Here is a 15,464-nt window from a genome sequence, read left to right on the forward strand (position 1 = left end):
TAGGCTCGAATAAACATTAACACAAGAAAGAGTGAAAACAAGCTTTGAAAATATGATAAATATTTTTTTTCCCCGGAAAAATACTGTAAAAATGAAACATTAACTTATAGTTTCAAGAATCAAATCCAAAAATAATCCATGAATAATCCATGAATAATATTTTAGAAGTCCTTATAATAAAATGTTCTAATGAATTCTAGTTTGAGTCCCGACGAATAATCCAAGATGGAAGGCGATGACGTATGCTTTAACCTGTACTGTGTTGAAGTCTACAGTTCCTTGTAGAAACACAATAATCAATCCTCCAGTTTCGGAAATCCAAAAACAAATTTTAAGAGATATCTTCGTTCAAGAAATATGTATGAGCACAAAATATTTCCAGAGAAACTAATCAATCTTTTAGAGTCCGAAAAATTAAAATAAATCTCAAAAACTCAAAACTAGTCACAACAGAAGAAAACAACTTGACATCAAGTGTTTAGAAGCCCACACAACTCTGAGATCTCTCTCTAAACATCACTATTAATAATACGTATTTCGCAATTTTGGAAATGCCTAATTGCGAAATAGAGGATCACGTGATCATGTTTACATATAAAACTCACGTAGCCGCTTTATGTCGTTGATAAGAACCACTCATTTTACTCTGAGAAAAACTTGTTTACTTGACCCTCAATCAAGGCCGGCACTAAGTCAAAAATAGAAGCAGTGTTTCTATTATTAGGCATTTAAGGAAAGATTCATGTCAAACTGAATTTTCAGGAAAATATCAAATTCGTAGCAAAAAAAATTACATTACATTGACATGTAAAGAAAATAAAAAGATTCAAATACCCACAAGCAATCAAATGAAATCAAACACAAATTAAATCAATTATAAATTAAATCAAATATACGTAACAGTGTTGATAAATTCCATCTGGAGTCACGAATGCCGAATTTCCTTTGCCGTAACGCTAGTGGAATTAACCAAAATATTTTCAAAAGGTCAAATTTTACTTTCCATTTTCAATTTTGTTAATGCTATCATTGATTCTTTTAAATGGAAATGAGTCTGTCTTGATCACACTATTCATCTTCTACAGTCTGTGTACATTCGGAAAGTATTATTTGGTTTAGATACATGGTGAGCTCGAGTCACTTTTACTCGGTTCTATGAAATCATTCTCCAGCAAGTACTGAATTTCTTTTTTAAGACATTATTGCTTGTGAGGTTTCTTCCTGTTCGGATGCTGTTTCACAGTATGGAATCAATAGATTCAACGTCATGGTAGAATTTATTCTAGATACATGTGTTCGTATTCCAGTATTAATTATTTTAGTTAATTATTTTCTTGTGGCAGTAGATATGAAATTTTCTGGTCCATATTATTAACAATTTCTGAATTCCAAAGATTGGTTATACCGAAGTCACTACAGTCCTATTTCATTCCATCGCTTAAATCCTCAATGTGTGAACACGTGCAATCAACTTGACTGCATGATTAACGTGGCTATCTCTGTCAATTTACCCATGTAACATATTTTTATGGCAAAAATATTTTATTGTAGCCTTCTAGGAGTATTTATGACATAATTTAAATCACCTACTTTCTTGTGATGAGTCTTATTGACCCCTGAATGAACAGCCAAAGTAGTTTCAGGGGCTAGACTAAGAATGTCATGCCTATACGGCTTAGAAACTACAATTTGATAGCTCACAGGCCACTAGTAACCAGCAGGTACCTCAAGTTGTCTCCATTTCCTCGTAAGGACCAAATGTTTAACAAAAATAATAAACACATGCTTGTGCGACTTCATGTTCACTAATAACCCTCTGAAACAAACAGATCAAAGGATCTTGTTCCTGTTGGAAAATGAGTGATTGTCCTTTTTCATCCGGATTAGAATAAAGTGAACGAGTAGTTAAAAGAGGTTCACTGTCATCGATACCTCGTGACTGGTCCATACTAAAAGCAAAAGTGATCTCATCAAAGCCTGACCAACAAATGTGTTCACTAAAGGAGCAATTTCACTGATTAAGGTCATTCTCAAGAGCTTTCCTTACCATATTGCTAGTATCTGCACAAGCTGGTTGTTGTTGTTGTTGTTGTTGTGGGGTTTAACGCCATTTTTCAGCACACGATAGGCTATACATGGCGGCCAGTATTAATGGTGGAGGAAGAACCCGGGAAAACACCGGAAAGAACCACCGACCCTCGAGAAGCTACTGGCAAGCTTTCTCACATACCCACATTGGCTGAATCCGAGACTCGAACCTACGCAGACAGAGGTGAGATGGCAGTGATCCGTAACGGAGAGCGCTTTAGACCACTCGGCCACTCGGGGCCCCTGCACAAGCTGGGTGTAAATCAAAGATTTAGTTTTCAACAGAATCGATTTTGTGATCCAGACAAGGCTTGTCTTTTACAAGTGGATTAACCACAACATTGTCTAAATGAATACCCTTGGATGGGTAAAGCGGCATTTTTTCGACTGTCACGGGTCGTGAAACTAAATCTGATGACACATTTATACAATGGAGAGGAACATTAACAAAGCCGCACTCTACACTCTGAATAAGAACACTTTCGTTAGAAGAAAACTTTTCAGAAAAAGGCAAAGTATCTGAAAGACTCTGAGAAGCTCCTGTGTTTCTTAAAATTGTATTAGAAATTGGCAGAATCACCCATGAGTGATATAGAACCGTTCGACACGAATGGTTAAAAAATCTCCGTAATAGATCCAGACTGGGGTTCGTTGAACTCAACAAATGTATTGCTCTCAATACATGACCGTGACCCTACCTCTTAGAAACAAGATCATTTGGAATAGGTCTTAATTGATTTCTTTTGCTTAATTTTCAGTTCTTGAATTCTTTAACTAATTTGTCTGAATTTTCATAATCTTGACCAACGTTCTCGGCTGAGCATCACCTGCTAAATAATTGCTCTTTTTCTCTTGCAGATTCGACATGATTTTGTCCAGTTTCTTTGTTCCGTGTTTAGGCTCGAATAAACAGTAACACAAGCTTTGAGAAATTTAACAAACTATTTATTACGCTGGAAAATTACTGTAAAATGAAAAAATAAGAACTTGCGATTTTAAGAATCAAATCCGAAAGTAATCCAAGAATAATCCACAAATAAAATTTTCGAAGTACTAATATTGAAATGTTCTAATAATTTCAAGTTCGAGTTTCTTCGACGAAGAATCCAAGATGGGAGGCGATGACGTATGATGTATCCTGTTCAATGTTTTTGTCTACAGTTCCTTGTGGAAACACAGTAAATAATCCTCAGGTTTTGGAAAGCCAAATAAAAAAATTTTGTTCAAGAATTCTGTATGAGCACTCAAAAATATGTCCAGAGAAACGAATTAATCCTTTTGAATCCAAATAATTGAATCAACATTAAACTGTAATTCCCAAAATGACACAACAAAGAAACACCTTTACGTCTCAGTGTTTAGAAGCCCAACTGCGATTATTTCTCTAAAACGATGGTTTAAAACTTGAATTTTACGCAAAACAGATACCCGGATAAGGGTCACGTGGTCATGTTTATATATAAAAAATCAGGTAGCTCCTGTATGTCCTTGATAAGAACCAATCATTTTACTCCGAGAATAAGAGTTGTTTACTTCACTAAAACTATTTACAAGTCGAGGGTCACGTATCCAACACAGCATCGATCTCAACTTTATTATTCTCACAATAAAAATAAATGTAAAAGAACATTGTTGACGTGACTGTTACTAAATTTGAATTAAGGTTGGGAACCAGGTCAGCCTTACGTGTTTACAGAAATGAAAAGTCAAGGTCAAACTAACATAACTACATTATTTTGACACACACTTAATTATCATAATTCCTTACACTTTTTTCGATAAGCCTCAGGTACGACACATTCCTTAACAAGAACATAATCAGCAATTTGCTGTACTGATATGGAAGACTAGATGTCACGAGCCTTGCTCTTTTGGCCATTTAAAATGTTTAGCAATTTTGTCAAAATGCGGAAAACATTTATCTATTTCTTTCTCCTTAAAAGCGGGTACTAACCTAATATTTTTAGTAACATCAAAACCTGAATTTGTGTGTAAAGTGGGGATATGCTTTTTACTTGCCAGCTCTGATTCTTTAAATCTAAATTGAACTTCCCTGTTGTCCTTTCTCTTTCTCTCTGCATCTGTATATCCATCTCTTTTTTTTCCTTCTCGGCATTGTATTAAAATTAGCCTCTCTTCGCTTTCTGCAACGGCAATTCCAATTGTAGTTGTGACTCTTCTTTCTCCAATTGCAGTTGTCTCTCTTCTTTCTCTTTCTGAGGCTGTAGATCTCTTAACTCAATTTACATTTTGTGCTTTAATTTAAATCCTATTACTTTTATGTCAGTGACATTTAAAGACTTACTAATCAAACCCAAAGCACTTTTATCCAAAACCTTATTTTCCACGAAATCTTGGACCAACATATTTTTCATTTCTTGCTTCTTTAAAAGAGCATTTGATTCAGAGAGATCATATTATCTGGGAGGCTGGAGTAATTCATACTTTTTTTGAAGGACTCTGACCGTTCCTGGATAGGATTTAAAATAAAGGTCTTCACTATAGATAACATTGTGAAAGCTTGTTGGTTTCACTATTGATTTCTCAAATATGTGAAATAATACATGGGACTTAGAAAATTCAGAAACAAAGTAAATTTAGATTTCGAAAACAACGTTTGTTGAAATATTTTAAAGAAATTCGTAATTTTGTTGAATCCCAAATTTTATGTACGACTCTGTGATCTTAAACTAAGTCGCAGAAACTAGCAAGTTTTGTAAATTCACCAAATAAGTTATTTCCCTGGAATACAAAGTGACGGTGTACAAAGAACATGCAGTATTGTGAATTAAATCCCCAAAAGTTCTAAAAGTTTGATCGCAAGCCCAAATATATAAAGTTTCAGCTGAATTCCAGTGGTATTGCAAATAAGTTCCAATATTGAATGTGCTGATGTGCTTGTAGTCTCAAATGTTGTAATGTGCCAATGGCATGGAGTGTGATGATGTACTGACAGCCTTTTGATGTATCACATTAGTATGGTCCTGAAATGTCCTTTCCTGAATTCACTATAATTCCAAATTAATGTTTCTGACCAAGACTATTATTGATGAGCACTTTGTATTGCCAGTGAATATGATCATGAATAAACAATGCCACTGAGATGAAACACTTAAAACAACAATAAGCAAAGAACAATATATGCAAATCAAACACAAAAATAGAACTCTGATGAGGGTAAAAAGTTCTTTTCTAGAACATTCTAAGTTGTCAACAAAATAATGTCTATTTCTAAAATTATGAAAAAGAACATGGAAAACATCAGGTACACCTGTTTTTTTCTCTCATTTTTCCATGGAGGAATACTAGTATCCTAGACTCAGATAAGATAAATATGTTTATCCCATCGTCAATGATCCTAAGATTTAATCCATGCTCACAAATGCTCAGAAATATTGGCCTTGTATTATGTTGTTTACAGTCTCAATGTCTCTAGTCAGGTACACAGTGAACTTTTTTTTTGACTAAGGTTAATTTCAAAGTACATAACATATTCCGATATGTTAGATATTATCCACCTAATACTTTTTCCGTGATATTAATCGCGTATAATCATGTCTTGTCACATTGCTTAAAATTTGACCCGATAACCTTGAAGAAAATAACTACAGCACTGAGAAAACTTAAGTGTCTCTAACAATATTTCCTTCTGGATACTTGTTAGCAAACTAGATACATAAACACCGAAATTCGTCTTCTGACTCTGTTGTTTTAAATTCCACATTATCTTTCAGATCTTTCTATAATGCAACTTCGATAGCCAGATTTTACTATTATTATTGTTATGCACTGGCCCGGCCCTAGGGTAAGGCGAACGAGGCAACCGCCTTGGGCCTCGCGCTTTTAGGAAATCAACTCCGCGATGCAGATTAGATTATTTTGCTTGAGGGCCCCGCTCATCGCTTGCTATCTTTTGGACCCCGCATATCTTAGGGCCGGACCTGGTTATACAGTACTATTGTTTGGAAAATTTGATGTGCCTGATACGTAAATTTCATTATAAAAATCGTTGTGAAAAGACTTGTTTCTGCTACATACCAACATGCCTACAAAATGTATGCTTAGAACCGCAATCACCACCATTGCAATCATCTGTGAAGACTAATATATTGATTAATATTTATCGGTACTTAAGTTTCGTCCAGAGAGTACCCGCACCCTTCCTGTCGCGAGTCCTGCTGGCTAACCGCCGAGTTACTGCGGTTCTCCCTATTTGTGTTGTGAATGAACACATAAATGGCTCGAACTTAGTGTTTTCGTCATTTTGTTTTGAATGCGAACACTCATTTTCGTTTTTTTTAAGACAATGGGATAGTCTTGGACTTATTTCTTTTTTGCACAGATTGTACGTACTACTGACAAGCCTTTCATATGTTAATATCTGCAATTGTCGGTGCTGATGTTGAGGTAAATTTAGTTTGTAAATTTGTAAACTGAAGTAATAAATAATATTAGAGGAATGCTATTTTGTTTCTGAGAGAACTAACTAGTCTTTAAGCAATCATATCAAAATTTCGAGCTCTGTATCCTGTAATACTCCATGTTTTCAGTACGATAGAAATGTTGATGGTGTTCGAGTCATTACTGTGATACTGAATATATTCCGTAAGTTTTAAATTTTGAAGGTGATCGAGTCATTACTGTAATATTTCATGTATTCCGTACGTTATACATTTTAAAGGTGATCGAGTCATCATTGTAACATGGGGCAGGACAGTACAGACAAGATACTTCTTAAAAACCAAATCTCTGTTCATACTTTATACCACGTTCATAAAATGTTATTCTCACTCCCCTTTTGTGTTGTTGTTTCTTTAGTTTGTGAGCTACCAGTGAGCAGCGGCCCGTGCTTGGCCTACTTTCTTCGCTATTTTTATGACCCTGCCAGCAAGACATGTCATCGATTTGTTTATGGAGGTTGAAACAGAACATATCAAAATGTACAACACTATAAGAGATTTTGGCGAGGTTGTTTCATATCTGCTTTAATGTACTAGTTCCGTGATGTAGTGATCTCATGAATTTTGACTGACACAATCGGTATATGCAGTACATATATATGCGTAGCTGAAAAGAAATCGACCAATCGATACATGCACTACATGTATATGTGTAGCTGAAAATAAATCGATCAATCGATATATGCAGTACATGTACATGTGTGGGTGGAAAGAAACCGACCAATCGATATATGCATTACATGTATATGTGTGGGAGAAAAGAAATCGACCAATCGATATATGCAGTACATGTATATGTGTGGGTGAACAGAAATCGAACAATCGATATATGCAGTACATGTATATGTGTGTGTAAAATGAAACCGACAAGGTTCCTGATTAAATGTGATCAAGACACTATAAAGGCTAGCCTAGGGGAATGCACTGTCAACGTGGATAAGTTGACATTACAATGACTCCACTAGCACCTCGCCTTGTTACAAACAGGTGACAGTTTCTCACGAGAAGACTGACTTTCAAACGCTTGGTAGTTATATAGAACAGGTACAGTTTCTCTTTATTTATCACATTTAAATTGTATAAGAATTTAATTATATAAAAAAATATTGATATCGATAGAATTATATAGAAAAATGACGATATATAATTATACAGCCGTTATTTTCCTGACATAGAAGACTCATGTACAAGAAGTTGGTATACAGGCAAACTCAGGTGGCTTAAACCAAATACCAAGAAGTATGTACATTAATTTTCTACAGTTCTTGTGTGTGAGAACTTGACCAATCCTCAGGCATGATTTGCATACTATATAAATAATCGTAAAAAATAATAATTTTAAGCATTGAATTGCTTGCTGAAAAGATTTTCTTTACCAATAACGTTAGATGTCTGAGACCTAAAACATTTACAAAAAGGTCTTTTACAGTAGGCCTGAATGGCGTCGCAGAGCTAAATCGATGAATTGCCCACAGTGCCGCAGACAGGATGTGTGTGCCCCAGTAGGCCCCTTCGATTTACAAAAAATTCTTCTCTTTGTTGCTTGGCCTCCTGACCTTTGCGGGCCGCTTGAAATTATTATAAAGAAAAAGATTTCCAGATTATAGATATACAAATTTGAAAACAAAAAATGATGCAAATAGGGACAAAACCAGAAAAGCTGGTCCCATCCGTCTTTTAATTAATTTCATGCGAAATTAAGCCATATATGTGTATTTCTGGCTTGATATATGTAACTCGCAATAACCCAGCGACGAATAGTTTGTCATTTGGCGAACGCTGTAAATCTACCGTAGTCGGTAGAAGGACAAATATTACATTAATTTCATTGAAACATCAAAGGATGACACAGCGTCACATGATATACAGTACTGTAATAAAATAAAACAAAGCAAAACAAATAATAATACAAAATAAAATAAAATAAAATAAAAAACAAACAGCAGCAATATAGACAAATAAGAGCACACAATTTTTTTTATTAACGTTGATGAAATGGTAAACCTAACATTTTTATTAACGCGGAGCGGAAATCATTTGCGGTTGGTTTACTAGTTCTTTAATGCTTCAACGAAAGTTTTTAACTTTATCATGGTTATTCAGTTAACAAGTGACTGTTTCATAATCATCGAAAATGCTAACTTATAATAAAATATTTGTTTGTACGGGAAGAACTTTCTATACTCACATAATTCCACATAACACGCATTTTGTCATTTCTCTGGACAATTTATCCATTAAAGTGATGCAATATGATTGTGTTACAATGCAATTTCAGAATTTACATGTAAATTTTTAAGCTATGAAAAGGTCACAACTAATAAACTCAATTCTAATCCAAGAAAAGGCCAGAACCGCGTCAAAATTCTAATCCAAGAAAAGGCCAGAATTGAGTCAGAATGAGCATGATAAATATGAGAATCTAGCCCGGTCATGTAAAAATGACCACCATGACATGTACACAATTATTTCCCTACTATACATAACACACGTTTTATCTAACTATGCTCAGTAGTTTTAGGGCCATTTTGTAAATTTCGATGTCCAGTAAAAAGGCGATAATGAGGTCAACATTCACAATATAACTTCCACAATCTAATAAGACATTTACACACGAATAACACTATATTGCGTTGTGAAACTATTGTTTTACGTAGAATATTTTGCTCTTGCAATCTTCTTTAATTGAATCGGGACTTACAAATGGACATACATGCACAAAGAAACATATCACCTTCTTGTGTTGCAGCGGCAGAATAAAATTAATTTTGTTATATTGACAGCTATAATCGCCATGCTGACAAGGACCACCTGCCTGCTGGTCTTCACACTAGCATTGTGTCTGCTGGCAGTTGACGGTGCCATCACTCAGCCACCTGAACCCACCGACCACCCCAACACCACACCCTTCGACCCAAGCGGTAGGAAAAACACATATTTTTTGGAAAAAAGGAAATATATTTTGTACTTTAAATAATTTTTGTGCACGATTATTAAGTGTACCAGCCATGTAACCGGAAATGTATTGCTCCGCCAAGAATCGCGACGTTGTCAAAATGGCATTGTCATGAACTCAATAATTCACAATAGCTCCAAAATAACATTATAGTCCAAAAATGAACACTTTCTACTGAACAGTCCAAACGTTTTGCGTCTCAAATAACAGCTAAGTACAACATAAAACACTTCTGCAGACTTGATATTACAGCAAGAACGCGAGAAATAGGAATGACTGCAAAATAGGAATGATATTTGATTGCTCAGTTTTTCCTTATACATACCTTCTATTTCGATTATATTTCACAACATACCATCACGTGACAGATCATACTACTCAATCTAATATTTCAAAATACCTATTCTTGTGACCTAACTCATCCAATAAGAATGAACTTAATTCTTCTAGAACCATCCTAGTCGATCTGCCCAGTGGGGAAAAGGCCGAATCTCGTAAACATGTTTACTAATAATTCTATTATTAGTAACTTTCAAGACATACGTAAGCATCTATTTATAGATCATATGTAAAGATAATTGTACAATTTACAACCATGAATAAAAATTACAAACATTATATAAAATCGTGTACCAAGAATTACAACAAATATAGATATACATAACATTTCAGCTGGATATAGCAAACGTTACACGTTAAAAATCTTTAGAAATCGAAAGACAATTGCGTCTTTATAGCAACCATTACATACTGCATACATTTTGTGTTCTTATAGCAACCATTACATATTATATCTCTTTATAGCAAACTTGACATACTTCATATCTTCATAGCAACTATTATACATATATTTTTATAACGACCATTACACATTGCATTTGGTTATAACAGCCACTACACACGCATTGCTTTATAGCACCATTGCACATTACTCGTCTTTATACTAACTATTGCATATTATTGCAACCAGTTAACACTCAAGTCGAGCTATTGAATTAATAGTGTGAAATAGTACTCTACTCTACTCTATTTTTTTCAGCACAGTGTGTGAACAAGCACACTTGCGAAATATGCATTAGTTCTATCTTCTCCCACTCATAATAAATATTGACTGACAGATACAAAAAAAATTTCGACTGAATATTTATCATCCCTTTCCTTAAGTCAACGAACAGGTTATACTTTGAATATTTTTACGCATGGTGAATAAAGACATAACGAACACGTTATAATTTGAACTGTCAGTGCATCCTAAAAATGGCATAACGAACACGTTACAATTTGAACTGTCAGTGCATCATAAAAATGGCATAACGAACACATTATAATTTGAACTTTAATGAATCATAATTAATGGCATAACGAAACGTTGTAGTTTGAACTTTAGTGCATCATAAATAATGACATAACGAAACCTTGTAATTTGAACTTTTTATTCATCATGAAGAACGGCATAACGAAACGTTTTAATTTGAACTTTTTATGCATTACAAATAATGACATAACGAAACGTTGTAATTTGAACTTTTTATGCATCACAAATAATGATATAACGAAACGTTGTAATTTGAACTTTTTATTCATCATCAATAACGGCATAACGAAACGTTGTAATTTGAACTTTTTATTCATCATGAATAACGGCATAACGAAACGTTGTAATTTGAACTTTTTAAATCACAAATAATGACATAACGAACACGTTATAATTTGAACATTTTATGCATCATAAATAATGGCATAACGAACACCTTATAATTTGAACATTTTATGCATCATAAATAATGGCATAACGAACACCTTATAATTTTAATTTTGTGTCCATCATGAATAATGACAACGAACACCGTATAATTTGAACATTTTTATGCATCATGAATAATGGCACAAAGCTACATCTGGATAATGTTATGTATATTGAAATTGCCTTGTTTGTTAGTTTTATATTTTTCATTTTAATTCCATGATACTTTACGGAAAGTTAACGAAGAGACACCATGCAGTTGTGCAATTGATAGACAGTTGGGAAGTTGTGAGATATGTGGTCTTGTATTAATTAGAGTAAGGTTGTTTATAGAATGGAGACGTTGGACTTTCTGGTTTAGAACAGTTGTTGTATAGAAATCACTGAAATTAGCGGGAACTTATGACTTCTAGTGGAATTGCTCCAGGGTTTGACATCGCTCGTTCAGTAACCCCTTGGATGGATTGTTACAGTATTGAATTAATTACATATCCAAATGGTATTAAATCAATTGCATAGGCAAACGGTATTGAATTAATTACATATCCAAATAGTATTGGATTAATATCATATCCAAATGGTATTAAATTAATATAATATAAAATTGGCATTGAGTTAATTATATATCCAAATATTAAATTAATTACATATCCGAATGGGGAAAAACTTTTAAAAAGAATACCATTCGGCCCCTGTCGACTTCATGTTGTTGATGGAGATACAAAATGTACGTCCGGTGCTGGTCATTGGTGAGTCGGTGGTTAGTCCAAGATGACAAGGTGATCGTTAAAGATCCCAGAGATTAGTGCATTCGATACGTGGTAAGATAAGGTTGTTAAGGAATACCAAAGAAACAATAAATTGGTTGGAATTGATGGATGTGGCAATCTTGAAGCCGTTGGAAAAGCGAGAAATCTAACTGGACTACCTTTTTAGTGGAAGACATTTTGAAATATATGTGTGGGTGATCGTACCAAAGACTATAACCCTGTTATTAAAACATACCGATAAATTATACGTTTTGGGGTTGTCATCTTCAACAAAGACATAAGAGAAATGAAAATCTTCTTAATAAAATGCATCTTATTCCTAACAAAATGTGAGGCAAAATTGTAGGTACTTTGAAACAGAACAAATGGAACAAAGTTTTACAATGTTTAGATTTTCCATATCACTGTAACATTGTGAAATAATCAACGTATTCAGCAGATGCAGAGCACTGACACGAAGTGTATGGTACAGTGCTCACGTGTCTGTAATGTATTTCAGCCGTCAGCCCCCACCCCCAAGCAAAAGCGCATTTTGTCTTAGAAAATAATGCTACTTTTTTTTGAGGAAATTTTGGTTGGGTACTATTATAAAAATGTATAATTTTCTTCGCAGTCTGTCACTTGCCAAGTAACCCAGGCCCATGCAAGGGATTCTTTCCACGATACTTCTTTGAAGTCAAGACGCTTGAGTGCAAAGAATTCATCTATGGCGGTTGCGGTGGAAACCAAAATAACTTTGAAACAGAAGCCAGCTGCTTTGCTGCCTGTGCATCTTGAGTAGAATGTAATATTCCTTAATTTGAAAAATGGAATAAATTCAAGTACTAGTTCTAACTGAATTACTTTCGAAAATGTTTTTTTGTTAGACGAGGTAAAGGAGTGTTAGAGAAAAATGCCTACTGATGCTATTATCGTGAGGGAGAGAAATCATATAGAATTAGCAATCCATAAAAGCGATTTACTGCGAAAAGACTGTCTGTCCGTCTGTCTTTCTGTCTGTCTGTCCCTGTCTCTCTCTCTCTCTCTCTGCGCAGAGAAACAAAATGAACTTAAAGTAGAAATTCGTTCTGGAAATTCTACTCGAGTCATTTGTGCCAGGTGAAAAGCTCCTTGTGAGGGTTGTTATGGTTGGGGTAGGGTGCTCCCTATAATTTATCCAAGTTATTATAGAAGACCCAGCCAGGATCGATTTTGGTTGGAAGTTAAATTAGTGAAAGATAGATGTAAAGTTACGAGCTCCCAGTCAGCTATGCCAACGGTTAAATGACTGAATATACAAAAAAGTGAAATTCAACGAATAACAATTTAATAACAATTCAATAGTCAAATTATTCAAATTTCCCAAGTTCTCTCATTCCGCTTGACCCTGTAATAGCCTATTACATCACTTGATTAGTAGTGTGACATAGATTTGCACCTATCCTTGTATTCTACTCATCTGAGCACTCTTTTCTCCTATTCCTCCCAATTCCTTCTCCTCTTCCTCCCGACGTTCTCTAAATTCCTTCTCATCCTTTACTTCTTTCCCTCCTTCTTCACTTTCTATGCACCTTCTCTCCACCGACCACGACTGCTCAGCTAGTCTCACTTCCGTCTCCACCTCTTGAAGACTCGGGACTCAACTAAACCGGAAGTTCTGTCCCCTAAAAAGCTTAAGTTTTGAAACTTTGTCTTTCCTTAGAATTTGTTTCTAAGTTTTATCGCCAAATTACAAGTGGCTTTGTCGGAGTAATCCTATTTGCTCAGCAATCTTCGCAGGAGAACTGACATTTTGCTTGCGAGTTAAGAAGTTATAATTCGGATCTAAATTGTAATCACATGCTCTATTTCAATTCCTATTGGATATTGCTGTAAACCGATCCTATCAAACTTAGCGGAAAATGTCCTTCTAGCTGTCCACGTGGGGACGGATGAGAACACGCCCCGTTCACCTCGCGGGTTCCCTCTGTTATCTGAACAAACCTTTGATATGAAGGTGCGATAAGGCAATCCTTTGTCCAGTTGGTACGATCTATCACATGTGTCGATTCAAGATTCAGCTCTCTGGCTGGTCAGGATAACCTTGAGTAAAAGACTGCTTTTAGGCCGCGGATATGTTTAGACATGAAACACATGGCCGTGGCAATTATACATGTCTTAATACCTGGACTTAGCAAACGTGACACCCCTCCCACACTTCAGAATAAAATCGGGCATTTTATTCCCCCAAATATGCTTCAAATGCAAATGTGTGTTACTACACGCAATAAAAGAAACATAATCATAACTACGCTACACGCTGACTACGGACACGAATATACACACAACATACGGTTATATACCGATCGAGCTATGCCTATTCAGTGCTCCTACTCATGAAATCGATGCATATGTTCTCGGTTCCTTTAACGTATCTGATCTGCATCTGGTACTGTTATAAGAACAGCGACCAACGTATCTAGCGTCCATTCGACAATTTCTCCGCCGCAAGATAGGCGAGGGGTTGGTGGTCGGTCTCGAATATGAACTTACGCCCGTGTAAATACCGCTCGAACAGAGATATGCCGAACACGATTGCGAGTCATTCCCTCTACGATACGGAGTAGTTCTTCTCGGCAGAAGACAGTTTCCGACTACCGTACGCGACGGAAAAAGAGTCCCCTCGTACATTTGTAGTAGTACCGCCCCTAGGTCTGTGTCACGCGCGGCAGTGCGGATCACGAAGTCTTTGGACAGATCCAGTAGACGGACAAAAGCCTCGGATGTCAGCATATCCTTTAGAGTTAATAACTTTACTCGGGGGCCCGTTTCCTGGTCAGGTCAGACAACGGCTCGCAATCGCAATGAAATTGGCCACACACCTCCGGTAATACCCACCCAATCCTAGGAATGACCTCACCTAAGTTTTCGTGGTTGGGCGTGCGGTGTTTCTCAGCTGCTCCACTTTCGATTTCTCCAAGGACAGCGTGCCTTGTCTCAGGGTGTCATCCCAAATAGCCCAGCGTCCGGAACACAAGGTGACATTTGGAAAGGCGAGCCGTCAATCCCGCCTGACGTAGCCGCTCCAAATCGCCAGCTAACAGAGTGAGGTGTTCGCCATAAAGCTGTAAGCACCAATATCGCGCAAGGGTTCCAACAAATACCTCATCATTCTAGTGAAGACGCTGTGTGCATTCTGGACTCAGATTGCATGATTAACCATTGGTATGTCCAGTCGGGAGTAGCAAAAGCAAGCTTTGTCCTATCATCCTCCCTTTCAGGAATTTACCAATTGACCTTGGACATACCAAATTCGAAAATTCGTTCGCTTTTGAGACAGAAGCAAAAATAAGCTTGGGTCAGGTAGAATTTCGTCTTGAAATTCAGTCACCTGATTCAGCTTTCGGTAGTCGACACAAAACCGACGTGTGCCATCCTTCTTCTGCACTAAGCTAAGACTACATGACAATTGATAAGTGGTGGGCTCG

At 36.0% G+C, this 15,464-nt stretch overlaps 1 protein-coding gene across 1 annotated transcript; it reads left to right on the plus strand.

Annotated features, from left to right (window-relative positions):
* The first annotated feature begins 7,460 nt into the window (after positions 1-7,460).
* LOC149808406 (PI-stichotoxin-She2a-like) lies at positions 7,461-12,857 on the plus strand. Its single transcript, XM_089976765.1, has 3 exons — positions 7,461-7,592; positions 9,332-9,469; positions 12,632-12,857. The coding sequence occupies exons 2-3, from the start codon at positions 9,343-9,345 to the stop codon at positions 12,793-12,795; spliced, it is 291 nt and encodes a 96-aa protein (XP_089832891.1). The 5' UTR covers positions 7,461-7,592; positions 9,332-9,342; the 3' UTR covers positions 12,796-12,857.
* Positions 12,858-15,464: the final 2,607 nt, after the last annotated feature.

The sequence above is a fragment of the Sinohyriopsis cumingii genome, chromosome 1 (assembly GCF_028554795.1).
Source record: "Sinohyriopsis cumingii isolate HCF-2022 chromosome 1, ASM2855479v2, whole genome shotgun sequence".
Lineage (NCBI taxonomy): Eukaryota > Metazoa > Mollusca > Bivalvia > Unionida > Unionidae > Sinohyriopsis > Sinohyriopsis cumingii.

Coding starts and splice junctions, on each gene's coding strand:
- LOC149808406 (XM_089976765.1), top strand. CDS start 9,343: ATGCTGACAAGGACCACCTGCCTGCTGGTCTTCACACTAGCATTGTGT. Junction 9,470..12,631: donor CACACCCTTCGACCCAAGCG/GTAGGAAAAACA, acceptor TTTTCTTCGCAG/TCTGTCACTTGCCAAGTAAC.